Here is an 18,964-nt window from a genome sequence, read left to right on the forward strand (position 1 = left end):
AACAAAACCTTGAGTTTATGATCATTACTACAGTGCATCTTGTGTGATAAATCACCCTTGATGTTTGATAAATCGGATACATAATGTACCTAAAAGATGGAGTGGCGGGATGGAGGATGCTGAGAGAAACGCAATCACTCATCTTTTATTCGGCTTTTTATACGATAGATTTGCACTCTTTGCATTTCACGAGGACAGGCACATCCATTATTGACTCATCTTTGTGCAGGTGTTGATAGAATTAGTGTTGTGAGTCGGATTCATTTGTGAAGGAGTGAGTGTGATCTGCTGTCCATACTTGTCTCTCAATCAGAGTGGGTTTTTCTCAGCTGTCAGAAGGAAAAAAATGCACCACATCCGGCGCAACAGACAGGAAGCATAGGAGACAGTACGAAAAACTGCTGTCTATGGTTGTGTTTATGCAAGTCTGTTTTTTGTGTGTGTGTGTGTGTGTGTGTGTGTGTGTGTGTGTGTGAGTGTGAATAAAGCTGCTTGAGGACATGCCTTCTTCAAGCATGCATGGAAATGGTTGCATCTTGCACGTGCGAAGGGAAAGGATGCTATCCTGCGATGGCGTTGTGAGATGCGAATAATACAAGGTCATTGGAAAAACATTTCGAGAGAGAAAAGGATGGAGGGCTGGAGCGAGGGAGGGCAGTGCAGGCGATGGATGGATGGATGGATGGATGGAGCGGGGGGGGGGAGAGCGAGAGCGAGGGATGCTGAGGGAGAAAGGCAGTATATTCATAGCAGCAGCGGTATTTATAGCCGCCCAGAGGAGAGGAGAGAGCAGGGGGCGTGGAGTGGGTTGTGGCTTTTGCAAGGCTTCACAAGGCAGAGAGGGAGAGAGGGAGGGAATGGGAGGAGAGAGGCAGCTCTGGCTTGGCGAGAGAGCGAGAGAAGGGGGGGGGGGTTATTTGGCATATTTGGCAGGAGAGGGAAGAAAGAAATGAGGGAGGGCTGTTGTTGAGTGTGTGTGTGTGTGTGTGTGTGTGTGTGTGTGTGTGTGTGTCTGAGAAATGAGAGCGAGCGAGAGAGAGAGAGCAAGAGAGAGAGCAAGAGAGAGAGCGAGAGAGAGAGAGCGAGAGAGGGAAGGAGGAGGGCACTGAGCTGAGAGAAATCTGTCAGATTCAAACACACTGCTCTGTGTGTATGTGTGTGTGATAGAGAGAACAAGGGATGAAAAGAGAGGAGGAGAGCTGAAGAACAGATAGAAAGAGACAGCACAGGACCACAAAGTGAGGTATGTACAGCTGCCATGCTGCACATGAATGCAATAACAACCTGTGTGTTTATATATAAATGTTATGTGTGTGTGTGTGTGTGTGTGTGTGTGTGTGTGTGTGTGTGTGTGTATGTGTGTGTGTAAAAGTCCATGCGTGACTAAAGTGAGCATGTCTATGTGTTTATTTATAGTTTAGTGTTTTAAAGGCACACGGTATTCCCATCGGGGGTTTCTTAGTGGACAAATGGATGTAGGCTACTGACTGTTAAGGGTATTAATTATGTAATATGTGTGCACCATTTTCAGTGGTATGCTCTTTTTGTGTATGTGTGTGTGTGTGTGTGTGTGTGTGTGTGTGTGTTTACATGCTTGTGTAATTATGCTGAGGTGTTTATGTGGCCATTGTGTGGAGCACTGTTACAGCGCCTTGACCATATGGGGTGATTTACAGCCATTGTAAATATAACTCAACCCTCCTGTGCTGTTAGAGCTGCAGAAGCTTAATTTCCCCCCTCAGCAGCTTATCACCTACACAATTGACAGCTAATTCACATTCTGTTATTATATAATGAAGATAAGCAAATGGCTCACATAGCCTCCTCAGATGCATCTACTGTACAAAGTAACATTTCCTTTGTGCTGTTGATTTACTGTGCAACAACAAAGATTGTGATAATAATATAACGGAGGAGCCTAGCCTAAGAAATTGCAATGTTAAAAGCTCTTGTAGATTTTTAGTTTCAGTATCAGGTGCATGTTTCTTCAACATGCTAAGAACATGATTGTAGTTTATTTGAAATCATACAAAGGCAGCTCATAGGTTACTTAAAAAATAAAAAATAAAGTGGCCTCAGAAAAGCATGTCTTGTCCAGTCTGAGATGCAAGTGCCTGACCTCAAACAGCATGATTGTTGCCCATCTTGCATTCACTGCATTAAAAACGACTTAAAAAAGTTGGTTGACACAGACTTCTTGATTTAAAAACATGCAGAATACTCTTTGTACCAGTGAGGAACTGTGGCAAGTGTATAGTAGAGTGTGGCAAATTACGTAATTTGTTATGTGCATTTTATGCACCATGCACATGCATAAGGTGCATTTAGTGAAGCTGATTCGGATCTAGTCCACTTCCCAAGGCACCATTAAGTAACATTTGTCCTGAAACATGAACATTTTCCTCCAAATTTGAAACAATATGAGATTTTTGGCTGGAAAAAGTACTTCTTTCACTTAAAAACAGAGATAACACATTTTTTTACTAAATTAAAAGTGCATGAGTTAGCATCAAAATATAATTTAAGTACTTAAAGTGAAAGTACTCTTTATACAGAATAGCTCATTTCAGAATAATGTACATTACTGTTTCATAATTATGCATTAATGTGTAAACGTCACTTTAATGTAACGCAATCTGAATCTGCAAAGTAACCAGTAACTTAAGCCGTCAGATAAATGTTGTGCAGTAGAAAGTACAAAGTATAGCATAAAATGGAATTATTGAGATTCACTTATACAACCTGTAGTGCAGTACAACCACATCTAAACTGGCCTGTAATGAGTGCTCTCCCAGAGAGATCCAGGGAAAGTGCTGGTGGAGAAGTAAAGGTTTGAGCGGGTCCTGAGGAGCGGATGTGGCCAACCTGACAGCCTCACGGCCCTCACAGTGCCCGACTGTCCAAAACACTTTTCATTTCACTGTTTTATTCATCTTTTTTCCAATCATGCTCCCTGCCAGGACGCAGAGGTATGCATTCCACAAACATTACCTGTAAAAGATCCCCCACATAAAACTCAGCCATGGCATGACCTGAGAAATGTAGACGGCAGTGGAAGTTATTTAGTTAATTTTGCAGCCCTGTCTAATACAAAACTGCCCTCAGTGCTATTGCAATTAGGCACCATGCCAGAATCTGAAAGCCACCGTATACTGTGTGTGAAATGTACTTTCCAAGACACATTGCCAAAGAGTATTAATTTCTACCTATATTATAAAGTTCACATCTTTTAGTGGCCACACTTTCTTTGATATGATGCATTATGTGCAGTTCTCCACTGCCACCTTGAAACTAGTCGCCCCTGTGGTGTGTGTTTTGGCAGTGATGAAAACCAGGATTAAGCTGCTGCTGAAAACTTTCTGTGAGATTTGCAGGTACACAGTAATTCTCTACAGATGGTGCGAGAGGTAAAAAGCTGTGGTGGCATACTATGCTATGGCTTCCTGTTTGCTGTGGCAGCTGTTGCACAAGCAGCAGTTGGGAAGGATATAGAAGAGTGTGGAGAGATTCTGGCAAGAAGCAAACTTTGTCAGTGATATGATGAATTTGGATTTTTGCTACTTTGCATAGCTAATCTTGCATCAGCCTAAATCTCACGACACGTTCTAAATGAGGCCTGGTGCCAGTGCCAGTGCTAGTGCCAGTATGAGGGCGCTCTACCTGTGTGTTGTGCAATCAGGTTGGCTGTATGGGCGGCTTTCATATTTTGCTTTGCAATCTCGCAGCCAATAAATGAGCTGTCAGTTAGCTTTCAGCAGCTCAATGTGGATCAGCTTCAGTTTTTGCAGTAGCATGTCTGTGAGAAAGCACAGCCTTAGAATATGATTGATCGTGCATATTTTATCTTAAAGCGAGACTATGTTTATCTGTCGAAAAAATGAAAACAAATATCACTTCTTCTTTATCTTCTTCTCTCTAACAAATGGAAAGTGAAATTCATCAGAAATAAAATTCATTCTCACTCAGTTCAACTCAGTCAGGGCTTTTGCTGCTACAGCCTTGCCTTGGTCAGGTTTAACCAGTAGCTGATGGTGGTTGAACATAACATAGATATTGCTGTGTAAATGAAATGATCATGTCAGTTCACTGACTCTATGACCTGTCTCTTCTTGTTCTGCTGTTGAGTTTTAGCATGTACATTAGCCTGTCATTGTTATTCATGGCCACAGTGCCTTACCTTGAAGGGCAGCTGGATTTTCGCGATGTCACGAGATTACACGAGAATCGCAGGCATAGGCGTAATTTACAGGGTGGGGTTACAAGCTCCCAACAATCGAAACTGGCCAGTGCAACCCACCCCAAAAACCTATTATAACTTCCTTAACATAAATAAAGACATTTGCACCATAACTTGATACAGAAAAGGCACAAATTGTTGCAGAACAATTCACCAGAATGCAGAAAATGATGCGTTTGACATTCAAAATTTCAATTTTGCTCAAAAATGCAGATCTCAACCACCCCTCAATGTAGAACTCAAAGTTACGCCATTGATCGCAGGATCACATATCACACAAACCTTCACCACGGCGCTGCGCAGGGTCTGTCTAGTCCACACGGCATTCCAGGAAGAGAGAAAACTGCGCTCTGGTTTATTGGCATTTCATTCACAATCGTCTTGGGCGGCGCTATGCACCAGGAAAAGCCGCGGTGCCACTGCATAATAGCTTTGGGAAGGAACGTACATTCAAAAGTTGTTTTAGTCGCCAGCAGAAAACTCAGATTGGACAGATAGTCTAGCTAGCTGTCTGGATTTACCCTGCAGAGATCTGAGGAGCAGTTAACTATAGTCCTCATAAATCCACCGGAGTCTAAAATGCCAACACAAAGGAAACCCAAGGCAACGGGTATCCGGCCTTAATGAGTGAAATCCGGCGGAATTTCCGGCAGAAACAGAGCAATCCCAGAAGTGGAGTGTCGTGGAAATAAACTAGGTTTCAAGTAATGCGTTTGTGTTTGAACAAACAGCTAACCGAACCAATCAGCATCCGGTTAGGAGCTACTGGCAGCTAGGAGTGGTTTAGGTGTGAGTGACGGCCGCGACTGTACGTTCAAAACAGCAATGGCAGATGTGATAGACAGATGGTTCATCCAATCACCTGCCAGGTATTTTTTGAAAGGGCCTGCCCTTTCCCAAACAATTTCCAATGATGGCTTCTCAGATAGCTTTGTGTTAACAAACCATCTGGCACATCAGGTTACTGTTCAGCAAAAGTTAAATAGGCTCGCTTTAAAGGGCTACTGAGCCAACTCAGTATTGCTCTTTCATAAAGTTGGGGTACTCACAAGAGACAGATTAAAAAAAGAATGGTCTACATCGATGCAGCAGAGGCCAAGATATCCTGACTTTTAGTCTCCAGTATCAGTCAAGCTCAAAGAACACAGGATCCTACATTCCCCATAATGCAATTTGATAGCATCATATTAGTCCCTTTCTGCTGAACATCAGGGTTATTCTTGTAGACTTTGAAGTTCTCTCTAGAGCCAAAGAGGACATTATACAACTATTTTCACAATCAGAGTAGTACTCCTCAAGAAGAGTAAACTGACCTTAAAGCAGCACTATGTAACTTTTAGCTGCAGCTGTAGTTCCAATGAGACAACCTGTAGGGGGACCGAAGCGGGAAAGGTTACATAGTGTTGCTTTAAAGAAGTATTCGGATCCTTTACTTTTACTACTTACTTACATTGTAAAAATACTCTGTACCTAATTGACAGTATTTAAGTATTATCAGCAAAATGTACTTAAAGTACTTAGAGTAAAAGTACTCATAATGCAGTAAAATGTTCTCTGTCAGTGTTTTACTATTATATCTGATGTTTTTGGATTAGTATTCCTGCTGCATTAATGGGTATGTTGCATTTTGCTGCTGTAGATGTTTAAGGTTTTGCTTATTTGAACTCCTTTATATACTGTTGGGTAGTTTAATCTACAGCAATGCATCATTTCTATAAGATCATATGTTTGTAGCGTCATTGTCCTGTGAGAACCACGTATCGTATATGGTGTCAGTAAAACAGCCCTGTTTTCAGCTTCGTGACGATGCATTTTCCAGCTGATCCAAGAGACTTTTTAAAGGTGTTATTTAACTTAAGAACCACATTTGAAAATACAGGGTTTTCACTGGACAGGATGGATACGAAAAATTGTAATCCGAAAAGTAACTAGAAACTACAATATTAACCTCTGAGATGTAGAGGAGTACATCAAATGTGTACCTAAGTACATCACTTGAGTAAATGCACTGTACACTGCTACATTCCACCACTGAAAGTAGCTGGAGTGCCCTTTTAAGATACTTTCATTTGAGGGACCTGCAACAATGTTGCAGATGTTGCACTATGAGTACTTTTACTTTAAGTACATTTTGCTGATAATACTTACATACTTTTAATTAGGTACGGAGTATTTTCACAGTGTGGTATTAGGCCCTTTACTTATATAAATGATCTGAATACTTCTTTAAGGTCAGTTTACTTTTCTTGAGAAGTACTAATCCGATTGTTAAAATGGTTGTATAATATTTTTTAAAAGACATGACAGACACCGTTGCCCTTCTGTTACCTGCAACACATTTTCGTTTCCTGCTGAAACATCTTCAGGTCATGATGAGGTATGTAGAACAGAAGCTGCTGTAAGCTGTGATGTTGACAGCTCAGGTCCTGTCTGCTGCTGATTATTAAAGCTAATTCCATTACGCTAGACTCTGCAAAATAAGGTAACAGTGCACATACATATGAATCATTCTTTAATGCTTTTGTTTTGTTGTATTCTTGATTGTGTATAGCCATATTGTGTTCAGTAGTTTTCCAAAAAGATCTATTCTATGCTATTCCATTACATTCTCCCAACTGTTGTTTATCTCCTTGCTTCCTGCTGCAGCATAAATTGCAACATTCACCTACTCCCAATAATGTATGTGTTTATAAGAGCCTCTCCAATCAGTCTGTCAGACAGACGAGTGTCACACCTGACTCGTGTTCAGAGCAGTGAGCGCTCAGCTGTAGCACTTCTGACGGCACGGCACAGATTAGCATAAGATCATGTTCGACACTTTTTGTGCACCCTTTGGACATTTCAGTGCTTATCTGTGATCACACTGCGATGATAAAGATGATGCGTCAAGGCCTGTGCATGTTTTCACAGTTCAGCTAAAACCCTGTAGTTGCCAAAAGTCAACTTCTCAGGAAGTGAGATCATCTGGCCGAGGGTCCTGTTGACACCCACGTGTTGTGTTTTTGACATTTTACGCTGCAAAAGCAATGGTTTGGCTTTGTACCAGGTTCGTTGGAGGCAGCTGTTGAGAAACAATGCAGCTGTAAGAATAAAAAAAAAGAAAGAAATAAAAAAATAAAAGGGGGATGCATCTCTGCAAGAAACATTACACAAGACAACGTTCTGTACAGTACCGTAACAGGGCCAATGTAGCACAGTGTGATCTCAGCAATGTCAGGAAATCCCCATACAGTATGGGTCACACACAATATCCCGCTTGTATTTTTCCTTCAGAAGAAATGAGCAGAAAATCCCCTTAGTAGCAATGACAATCTATCACACTGTACCACGTGTATCCTCTCTTGTCTTCAATCTAATTGATATTCTCTACACATGACCGCCTTCTTTCAATGACCTCGACTTAAAGTATGAAACACGGTTCCCAGATAACCTCCACATTTGCCCTCGCTGGCCTTTCTGCCACCCCCCACATCAGTCGCGTTCTCTCTCTTCTCCCTGGTATTTTGCTGAATCTCTCCCAACCCCTCCCCTCTCTTTCTCCGATCATTTACATTTGCTTTGTTCTGTGCAGATTAAGATTGCACGCTGATGATGAAGGCCTCCCGAGGTCTCGGGGTCCTTGCACTTTCATTTTCGGCAATCTCTCTGCTCTACTTCTCCATTTACTCTCTACTAGCTCTTTCTGAAACCGTGGCTGTATCACATTCACCACACCGTTTTGGAACAGGAAATGAGAATCTAACAGCTCTTGCTTAGTTCTAAGTGATTGTCGGCTTTACTTATGATTTTCCACTTTCTGACAGCATAGATCTATTAAACAATGCCCTTATCAAGTTTCCCCACAGTACTCTGTCAAAGGTGACCACAGACCTTCAGTTGTTGTTTTGTTTTTGTTTGTTTTTTTACCAAACCCAAATTATTCTGAGGCTGATTGAGGAACAATGTTTTCAGTGAAAGCAGACTTTGTCACTCGTTGTTGTGTGCTGAAACCTGTTGAGAAACTAACACAGGATGTGGGAAGTGAAGTTGCCTTTGTCTGTGTGTGCCCGCCTGCCTGACTGCCTATGTGTGAGCTCATCTTCGCAGTACAGTTGACACTGACTAAACAACCATGCCAATACCTGTGTCTAATGCAATGTAAGCATTTAGCTATGTGCATGTAGAACCAATTCGATAAACCTTTTTAAATGCAGGCTAGCTGGGCGTTTGTCACTAGTTTTGTCCCGCAGGTGCTTGATCCTTACTTACTTTCGCCTATCGCTCCTTCCTTTCCATCCCCATCTTCTTCTCTTGATCCCCTCTTCATCAGGTTGTTGGCCCGTTCTCTGCCGAGGATCATTGTTGCTGATGGTATCTGGCCAGTGGATGCTCAGGCAGCTGTTGATGAATGTTTGTACTTTCGTCACTGGTTGTCCTCCATGTCTCTGATCCGTAGAGTAGTATAGGCTTAATGTTAGAACTGAAGAGTTTGAGCTTTGTCCACTGGCTGCTTTATCCTACAGTTCCCATAATGCATCCCAGTGCATCTTTTTATTACACCCTTGCTGCATGGTAAACAGCCATGCCTTTTTAAATTGATTCTCAAAGTTTGTCATGCATGTTTTCCATTTAAAGACCCAATGCAGTTGGGAAGTGGGAGGGGCTATTTCAGGTGCCCCCGGTTCCGGAATAAAAGTCCCATTCATTTTCTCCCTAGACAGTGTTACATACCAACATACATACAGTAGATACCAATTCTTTAGACGTTAGCTGTCAGCTAGCTATCAGAAGCACCGGCCGTGTATGTGGAAGTGTGCCTTTGTGTGTGTTTGTGTTCAGATCAGCCTCCAACTGAACCCAGAAACTCCAGTTCTTTCTCCTATTTCTGTGCTGTTTTTATTCTTTTTCCTTCTTGTCTCTGTCTGTTTATATATAAAGCCCAGGGAAACATGCGGAAATTGCTGGAGTTTCTCTCTAACGTGTGTAACTAACATTAAGCTCAGTACACTAGTTTAGTTAGTTAGTTTTAGTTTATTTGTCTCACAGAATATAAAAACAAATTACATTTTTGAACAAAAAAATACATGTGAGGGTGTGGTAAACCACAACCAAAGGACATACACTAATGTAGACGTACAAAATCCAAAATACATTTTAAGTGTCAGTGTGCAAAAAGTTCATAAAAATGTAATACAAATAAATACATGTAGAGAAACAGAAACAATTGCCATGTATACAGTAAAAACAACACTTTTCTAAGAGTTATCTTTTTTTCTCCAAAATCAAATAGTTTAGAGGGCAGGGCATTTCTAAGTCTATTTGTATACATAGAAAGTGACACAGAGGAATCCATTAAATGTAAATTGTCACTCAACAAAATAACTCCACAACATTTGATAGAGAACTGATCGTGGGATGTTTTGTACAAAGGAAGATGAAGATTCTCAGCCTGTCTCGTTGGGTCATTTTGGAAATGTAAATAGTAGAAATAGTAGGCCCTATGTTTAAATAAAATAATTGGAGACATTTGCTTGTGTATTTGACCATTACCTTTATTGACATCGCCAACCCCCGACCTCAAGGCCTTGAATGTCCATCATTATGCTGTTACTCATCACCTCTCATCTTCCCATCCCCCATATTCATCCTTCCTCCTTCCTTCCTCACATCCCGTCACTTTGCCCTCTTACTGTCCATTCGGCGCTCTGCCCCCCCCCCCCCGCCCCTCGCTGCCCTTCATATTAAATCTCCCTTCTCTGGTGTCACTGTCCCTTTCTGTCTTGTCGCCCTGGCCTCATTTGTCCTCTGGCTCTCTCATTTTCACATTCTGGTCTCAATAATTCTCCCTGTCTTGCCTCCCTGTCTTGTCCCCTTGTCATCCATATCCACTTCTTCTCTTACCGTGTTCTCTTCCTCTATCCTCTTATTCCCCTCTGTCTGCTGCTCAGGCTGCTTCACCCAATGGATCAGCATTCATATCAGAAACCTACGGGATTCCATGAACACATCGACCCGACTGACATCCCCGCAGAGCGCAGCCGATCCACACTGATGCCGTCGCTCTGCACGCAGCTGTAGAGCAGCGAGGCCAAGGGGTCGGGGGTGAAAGGTCACAGACTACAGAGCCAGAGCAGGCACTGAGGTTGTAAGGTTTCACGAGGGAGAGACTGAAAGGCTACGAGAAGACTCTGGGTTCAGGAAGGAAGGTCTCAGTGACAGACAAGAGTCGAGGGGTCAAAGATGATGACATCACATGGAAAGCTGAGGAGGGAGAAGGGGAGTCTGGCCGAGTACGAATCACAGATGAAAGGTAAGTCATTCTGTGCTTGTCTCTGTGTACGTTTGTGCCCTTTATTGCACTGACCTGCATGTACAAATACATACAAGATAGCATTCATGCATGAATGTGTGCAATTTCATCCAGCCATAGATTCTCACTGAACGCACTTCTGCATAATGTTTATATGTATGTACTCAAAAACACGTCACAAACTGATAAAACCACCATTGTTTGGAGCTTGAGTCTCTAAGAGCCAACAGGAGAGCATAGCGTCCTTTAATCAAAGTAAAAACACGAGCATGGCCAATGTTTGCAATACACGATTCCTCGATTTTTCACATGACAACAGCATTGTGTGTAAGATTATGTGCTGTGTTTTGTATGGTGCATGCCGTGGCTGGGCGGCTCTCTGTACTGTACTACAAGGGTGTATTTATAGACAGTATTAGCAATGCTGTCTCCTCACATCCAGTCAGCCCCGGGCGGTCTACTCACACAGAGACAGAGAAAAAAAGAGTAAAGAGGGGAAAGAAGGAGTGGGCGGAGCGGTAGGTGGATGGGGGGGATGAGTGAGGAGGAAAAGAAAGAGAGAGCTGAGAACAGGTAAGAAAAGAGGAGAAGGAGGGAGAGAGAGAGAGAGAGAGAGAGAGAGAGAGCAAAGCAAAGGCGGGGGTTATTTGAGAGAATGATGTTTGTATTAGCCTTTTTAAACCAAAGTGCAGCGCTGGGCCACGTCACAACTGGCTTTTGCATACAAGTTTGTGTGTGTGTGTGTGTGTGTGTGTGTGTGTGTGTGTGTGTGTGTGTGTAATACATACAGTAGCCTTGTATTAGATACCCATAAGTGTATGCATGTATATTTGGGTTATGACAAGTGAGCTGTGTGTATTAATATATATGTTGTTATCAAATTACTCAGTAAATCCTTGCCAGTCGCACCTCCAAAAGACAGCATTGAAAGCATTTTATTAATTCCTCCTGGAGGAAATGCGGGATTAAAAAGACATTCTTGTCCAAAGGGCCTAATCTAATTTCTCTAATAGTAATTTTGTATTAGTTAAATTATTGTGTCAATGAACTGTTCCTCATGGTTGTCTCCAACATTAAGAAACATGAAGTTCTCCACAGGTGAAGTGCAGCAGAATGAGTTATATACTGATTGTGTATGCATATATTAGTTGCATGTGTGTATACTTTATAAAGACACTGTATGTCGCCATACTCTACCCTTTATGTCTGTGTGTGTGTGTGTGTGTGTGTGTGTGTGTGTGTGTGTGTGTGTGTGTGTGTGTGTGTGTATATGTGTGCATGCATCTGCAAGCAGAAGCAGGTGTGATATGAAGGTATCTTTTTTCCCCCCAATTATTAACAAGCAAGATGAGACATAAATAATATAATAATTATATAATATATATAATAAATAACACAAATAACAGAAGACAAAATCCCTGCCTGGGTTACAAGTTAATGGCTGCTCTACAGTACAGTGTATGCATATAAATACATACATACAAGCATGCACTTATGTACAAATATGTACATGCATACTTCTACATTAATATCCATGTGTTTCATAAAAGATACATGGAAAACAAAAGAAGTAGAAGTTCTGCATTCAAAGTTTTACTTAAGTAAAAGTAAAAAAGTATTACCAGCAAAATGCTTTTAAAAGTATCTTACTCATTATGCAGCAGAATGTCCCCCAATTATTTTATATGTCCTTCAATATTACATTTTCAATATTTTGCAATATTACTGTTGCAGCTAGTCAAGATGGAGCTACTCTTAAGAGGTTGTTTAGTCCAGTGGTGATGGGGAAATCACTCTTTGGTGGAACTGCTAACACTTCATAAACATCATCATAATAGATCTGAAATGTGACACTGGTTTAATGATTAACAACACATTGTATTTTAAAGGATTATCACGTATGTGTTTTTGCGTTGTTAATCTGTAACTATGGCTGTAACATAAACGTAGTGGAATAAAGTACAAGTACCACAAAGTTAGACTGGTTAAACCCAGCCCGATCTGCAGCTCAGGCAGGAAACCCGTACGTTTATCTATCCTGCTTCCGTTACAATTTTGCGGGGACCAATCACAAACTGGCTTATCCACCTGGCGCGCTATTGGCGGGTTTAACACGATGACGATCGAGAACTGACCAAGCAACTTCTTGTTTACATTCGCCCCCCGAAGCGCAGCAACCCGCTGATGCCGCTGTCGCTGCTACGTCACCCTGATCGTTGGTCTGATTGGTTGAAGGACTATCCAATTGCGTACAGAGTCATTTGAACAGTAGAAAATACAGAGCAGACTCCCCAGACTAATGTTCAATCTTAAAAGATTGAGCTTGGTCTGGTGATAGCCAGACTACCACAAAATGGCGTTTAGGTACAATAGTGGCCTACTTCAGTAAATCTACATTCCAAAACACAGACACTCCTTGGCATTCCCAAACCATGATTTAATATGTCCTAAATCATTGGAGTAGAATATGCTCTGTATGCAGCTTTGTAGATTTATAATGCACCAATTGATTGATCAGTTTCTCTCAAAGACAGTTAAATGTTTTTTCCAAACTCTGATCCAGTTATTCAAAGTGTTCAAAGGTATGCTAACTCCAAACTGTCCCAAGTGAGGATTGTTAGTTCAACAAAAATGTATGAATCTTTTAGTGGAGATTGAGTCAATATTTCATGTATTGGATGAGTGGCCCAAAAAAATCTGTTCACTTGCGTTCACCCGTGTGTTTGTATGTGTGTTCTCATGTCACTCTCTGTGTTCTCTCCATGCATCTCTTTCTCTGTCTGTCCATCTCTGTCTGTCTGTGTGTCAGACCTGCGGGCCCAGCTGACAGACCAGATAAAGATTTTAGACTCTCAGGTGGAGGTGAAACAGCAGCAGCTCTCAGACCTCTCCGAGTTTCTCCGGCGCCGAGGCGACATCGAGGCTGAATATGCACGCGCCCTCGACAAACTCACCGAGCGTTTCACCCACAAGACTAAGAAGTAAGAGTGTTTACAGTATGTGAGTGCACAATGTGTCTTTTCTATTTCACAGGTGATTCTTAAGTGTTTCATTCGGCTGTGATGGCTGTTGTCTGTTTTGTTTTTTTCTCCAGGAAGGAGCAGTGGGGTCAGTCAGTGTGTCAAGTCTGGTCTGTTTTGCTGACTCAGACTCGTCTGGAGAGCCGGGAACACGCAGCGCTGGGTGACACATGCTGCAACACACTCACACAGGGGTTGGCACACAGTACGGAAGATACACACCGTCTGCACAAACGGGTGAGTGGCTCTTCGGTGTTAGGTCTCATGCACGCAAAAACAGACACACTAGACATGATAGATGTTGTGTATTTTGGGCTGCTAGATCTGTAGTTGAGATACACTACATGGATTGTGGGTAACTTACCAAAGATCCTCTATACTAAAGATTTCAAGCATTTCAAGCAGCGCCAATGGTATGAAACGGTACGCACTTCCTGTCTCCTAAATGGCCGTGGCCTCGTTTGAAAGTGTAGTGGATGTCGTGTGGATGGATGAAAAGTTATATTTGCATAATTTATTAATTATTTCTTTTGCTAACGTTAGATATTTACACAGCTAAAAGACATATTTAGCATCACGGAGATTCATACCGTTTCATCCCATTGGCGCTGCTTGAAATGTGCTAGTATAGAGGATCTTTGGTGTTAGCCATGCTGCTGTAAAGACATGCTGTTGGACTAATAAACAGTTTATATTCCATCATAGTCCGGGGTTATCATTGTTATATCTAGTAACATGAAACAGTGAAGAATATAACACAAGAGCCAATTATTTGTTTAACCTTGGAGATCATTCTCCTATCATTCCTCACAGCTATTGTTTAGTTTCTTTATTTACACACAAAACATTAAAAAGATACAATACAATATGTTCAAGGAAAAAGAGAATGAGAATTGCCTAAAAAGCCCTCCAGGGGCTTATTGTTATATTATTATAACATTTTACTGATCATATTCAATGCTGAGATGTGGAGATGTGGTAAAACTGCTCGATGCAGTTTTAAGTAGCACATTATCTCACTTATAGGACATTTTTCAGCTTTAAATCAATCTTAATCTTTGACCTATATGTACATATGCATAGTTGTACAGCTGTGTCTGACAGTGTTGCTGTGTTCAAGATTTATTTCAGGAAAAAAACTGGAATAACGAAATTATAATTACCAACCATTACAGTAAGGTTGTAAGACAATTATTTTTCTTTAATAAGCCCTTAACTGTCATATCCAAGTCTTGTGTTTTTTTAATAAAGTACGGATGATTTCACTTAATTTCAGGAATTTCTTATGGACTGTATCTGGAGCAGAGCGGAATAAACTGATTACTACCCTAATATCAAATTACACTTATAAACAACTGAAACCACTCCACTCTCTCAGCTCTATCTCCTCTAAGAAAAATAAGCCAAAGACTCAATGCCATCTTTATAAATGTATGCACTAATTGTGTAATATAGCACAAGACTCAAATAAGCTGTAATTGATACATACTGAACACAAAGTCTTCTTTAAAATCCCCCTTTATGTATGTGTTATCTGTCTTGGTACTGCAGTGGCATCTGCAATCTCATTCATTTGTTGAAGCACACACAGTCTTTTTGTTAAATTACTGGTTGTCAGACACACTTTCTGTACCTTCTCATAGTTGAAAAGTGAGTGGAATTTTAATGAAGCCACTGCAGTTATATCAGAGCAGCTAAAAGGTGTTGTTAGGGCCAATGCCAAGCACAGTGAGACCCTTTTAGCTTTTTTAAAATCACTGTATTGAATCTTTTATTCCTACCATCAAAGTAGTTTGATGCAAATTGTACAAAATAACAACATGAGTGCTAATGGCTAAATTAGGATACTCATGAAAATTGTTGTTTAGCTGAGAGATGCATTATTATTATGTAGTGTTATTTATGTATTTATTTATTTATTTGAACTGTCAGAAATTTCATTTATAATTGAAAGAACATTTCAACATTGTGGGACTGTTCACTTTCTTGCCTTAGATGAGAAGATTAATACCACTTGTAGGCCTACCCTAGATTTGAAGGTAGAGCCAGCAAGCAATTAGCTTAGCTTAGCATAAAGACTGGTAACAGGGACAAACAGCTAGTCTGGCTCTGTCCAAAGGTATAAAAATACACCTAGCAGAACCTCTAAAGCTCACTTATTTCTTGTGTGATGATGTGAAAAGAAAACTGAAATGTAAAATCGTTTTTAAAAGGGAGTCTTGTTGTCAACATCTAGTAAGGCAACTAGGAGAAGTCCAGCACATAACTCGCTTTAAAACAACTTTTGTTTTTCACATTTCGGTTTTTGTACAATTTAAGCAATATAAGACATAAGACAGTTAAAGTGGATGTTTGGACAGAGCCAGGCAAGCTGTTTCCAAAACTCTTTCCAGTCTTAAACTAAGCTAATCGCCTGGCGACTCGAGCTTCATAGAGACACACCATAGACTTTTAACAGTCTATAAAACAGACTGATACTTAAACCACGCCCACCGGAGGAGAAAACAATTGGCGCCACAATAGTCAACCAAGGGCTGCAGCGCTATCATAATTCCTGTAGCTAGCTAAAAACATTAGATTTAAGCATGTCAGATGATTATGCTACCAGAGAGGACAAGTAGCTATTAGTAAGCTAATGTTAGCTATGTGTTAGAAAGCTAAGGCACTTGCAAACATTCCACTATAAAACAAGTTTCATACTGTCAAAGGGCTTTAGCTTAACTTACAGACATATAGTTAGCCTAAAACTGACATTTGGATATTTGATGCTTGCTGTAGCTGCACACGTAACCTGATGATGCCTCATGTATTATTGCCTGTATCCACTTTTGTCTTCTTAAAGGCTCAGTTTTTCATTTCAGCTGATTTTGAAAACCTAGTTATGGGTTATTTTACCCTGTTGGTAGTGCATCCCACTACACAGCAGCTTTTAGGCATGTATTTGTTGTTTGCTAACAGACAGAATTGACATGGAGGCACATTAATGCAATACAAAGTCAATGGTGAGAGATGAATGGTTTTCCCTTCCAGTGTGGGCGGGACTTCTGTATCAATATTCTTATCAAACTCTCTGCAAGAAAGTGTAGAAGTGGATATCCCAAAATGTCAAACTATTGCTTTAAAGTAATTATTATATCAATTTGGCAAGTGTCAAAAGTTTTTTGACAACAATCTTCTTTTGTAAATTGCAGAGCAAAGAAGTTGGCATCCAGATGCAGGATGAGTTGCTAAAGGTCACCACTGAAATGCAGACGGTGAGCATTTTATATTGCTGTCTTTGCAAATGTGTGTGTGTGTGTGTGTGTGTGTGTGTGTGTGTGTGTAATAATGTAAAATGGTATAATAATGCACACTGACTAATGTGGAGTTGCATGTGTGCTAACAAAGGCTATGAAGACATATAACCAGTACCACACAGACTGTCTGATAGCTGAGGGGAAACTTAAGGAAGCCGAGCGGTTGGAGGAGAGACAAACTGGAAAGTCAGCTGAGCTCGGCCTCGGCCAATCAGGAGGGCAGAGGCGGAGCTCTGTCAAGAAGATGGAGAGATTAATGGAGAAAGTGAGTGTGTCGGCACTGGCGGTGTGTGTGTGTGTGTGTGTGTGTGTGTGTGTGTGTGTGTGTGTGTGTGTGTGTGTGTGTGTGTGTGTGTGAGAGAGAGAGAGAGAGAGAGAGAGAGAGAGAGCCACAAGAGGTATTTAACTGTTTTTTCAGCAAGTGTGTTTAAATGTATAAACTTAAAATTCTGAAAAATACATATTATCTCTTGTATGTGGCTTTTTATCAACATGTGGTTGTGTGCTCTTATCACACGCACAGAGGCATGGCAGAGTGCAGGAGAACCAGCTGAAGTGTACCAAGGCTCGTAATGACTACCTGCTGAATCTAGCAGCAGCCAATGCAGCCATGAACAAGTACTACCTGCAGGACATCAGCACTCTCATTGACGTAAGAAACATGCAATTTGTGTTGTGTGACTGTCTGTGTGTGTGCTTAAGAGACTGAGATCATTGACTGGTTTTGATTTACTTTTCTGTGCCACTCTTTCCTGTTATTATCTGAAGAAAAGCTGACATAGTATGGGGAGAATAATTGAAATAGGATTTCTTTTTTAGTGCAAGACAGAAGACAAAACATTAACAGACCAAGAAAAATCAAACAACACAAACAAGAAACATTAACAGAGCAACAAAAAAGTAACAAAACAAACAAAAACAGTGCCTAGGGGACAAAAGATGTTAGTTTTCACGTGTGTTACAATAATCAGTCAGTTGCCGTGTGTGTGTGTGTGTGTGTGTGTGTGTGTGTGTGTGTGTGTGCGCGTGTGTGTGTGTGTGTCTACATGATCACTCTGGGACAAAGTAGGATGGGTTGGTGGGGGTGATGGTGATGGGCTTGTGGGGAATAACAGGGGAAAAAAAGGTTTTTGAAGATTTCTGAAGAACTCCCTATCAAAAATAAGAAAGCCTCCATTCTCGCACACCAAAATCACCACATTCTTTATTTTTTGTCCCCTTGCCCCCCATCATTGCCTTCCTACCTCATCATTTCCCGTCTGTCTCTCTGTCCTCCCCTCCGTCCCCATTTTCTCCTCCCTTTTATCCTTCCTCACTGCCTCCTTCCATCCATCTCCCCTCCCCCCCCCCACCTACCTCTTGGTAGTGCTGTGACCTGGGCTTCCATCTGTCCATTGAGAGGGTGATGAAGTGCTACCTGGCCAGTAGGTGGCGCATCCAGAAGACAGAGGAGACCGGTCTTAAGCAGCTGGAGGCTGCCGTGACATCCCTGGACCAGGGTGGAGACAGAGATGCGTTGCTACAGCAACACGATGCCGCTTTCTGCCTTCCTTTCAGATTCAACTACCATCCACATGAGGGAGACCAGGTGAAGAATAAGAATTACTGAGCATTAAACACAGGCTGGGGCTTTATAGGGGACCAGTGTGGAAAAAAACATTGGAATGAGTGCACCTGTTTTCTGTTGTACGACAGTATCATAATGCAACTACTAACCCTGTTAAATTTACTTTATTTCACTTTTTTTTTCAAGCAATTCATTAAGAACAGGTTCTTATTTACAATGGCGGCCTGACTACAAATCAGTCCCTCCAGAAAAACGTGATTATGCGATCGCATAATTCAATTTATAATCAGCCAAAGTCCGCATGTTTATGCGGGGGCCGCATTTTTTTCAAATATGCCACACATAAATTTGCCAATTTCCGCGCAAAATATGCGGAGCTTGCGTGATTTCATAATCCCCGCATTTCCGTTGCAAAAAAGTCACATATATCTTAGCAGAAAGTTGAAAAATGTTGCGTTTACTTCACACAAGAGCAGCCATTTCCCCCTGTTGCCATGGGAACGTTATGAAGTGACGTAATTACGCGACGTGAACATCATCGAAAAGCTGCAAACC

The 18,964-nt window shown here is 41.3% G+C and overlaps 1 protein-coding gene across 2 annotated transcripts in view; it reads left to right on the forward strand.

Moving 5' to 3' along the window:
• Positions 1 to 1,056: 1,056 nt before the first annotated feature.
• arhgap4b (Rho GTPase activating protein 4b) overlaps positions 1,057 to 18,964 on the forward strand; it is a 39,647-nt gene continuing 21,739 nt past the window's right edge. The window contains exons 1-8 of one of the 2 annotated variants that reach the window (XM_078254318.1): positions 1,057 to 1,243; positions 10,165 to 10,526; positions 13,336 to 13,507; positions 13,621 to 13,783; positions 16,738 to 16,800; positions 16,934 to 17,107; positions 17,366 to 17,494; positions 18,209 to 18,430. In XM_078254318.1, coding sequence (XP_078110444.1) covers positions 10,457 to 10,526; positions 13,336 to 13,507; positions 13,621 to 13,783; positions 16,738 to 16,800; positions 16,934 to 17,107; positions 17,366 to 17,494; positions 18,209 to 18,430 — 993 coding nt within the window. In that variant the 5' untranslated portion in view covers positions 1,057 to 1,243; positions 10,165 to 10,456. The remainder of the gene's footprint in view (positions 1,244 to 10,164; positions 10,527 to 13,335; positions 13,508 to 13,620; positions 13,784 to 16,737; positions 16,801 to 16,933; positions 17,108 to 17,365; positions 17,495 to 18,208; positions 18,431 to 18,964) is intronic. The other variant, XM_078254317.1, reaches the window with a different exon arrangement.

This window comes from Sander vitreus, chromosome 7 (assembly GCF_031162955.1).
Source record: "Sander vitreus isolate 19-12246 chromosome 7, sanVit1, whole genome shotgun sequence".
Lineage (NCBI taxonomy): Eukaryota > Metazoa > Chordata > Actinopteri > Perciformes > Percidae > Sander > Sander vitreus.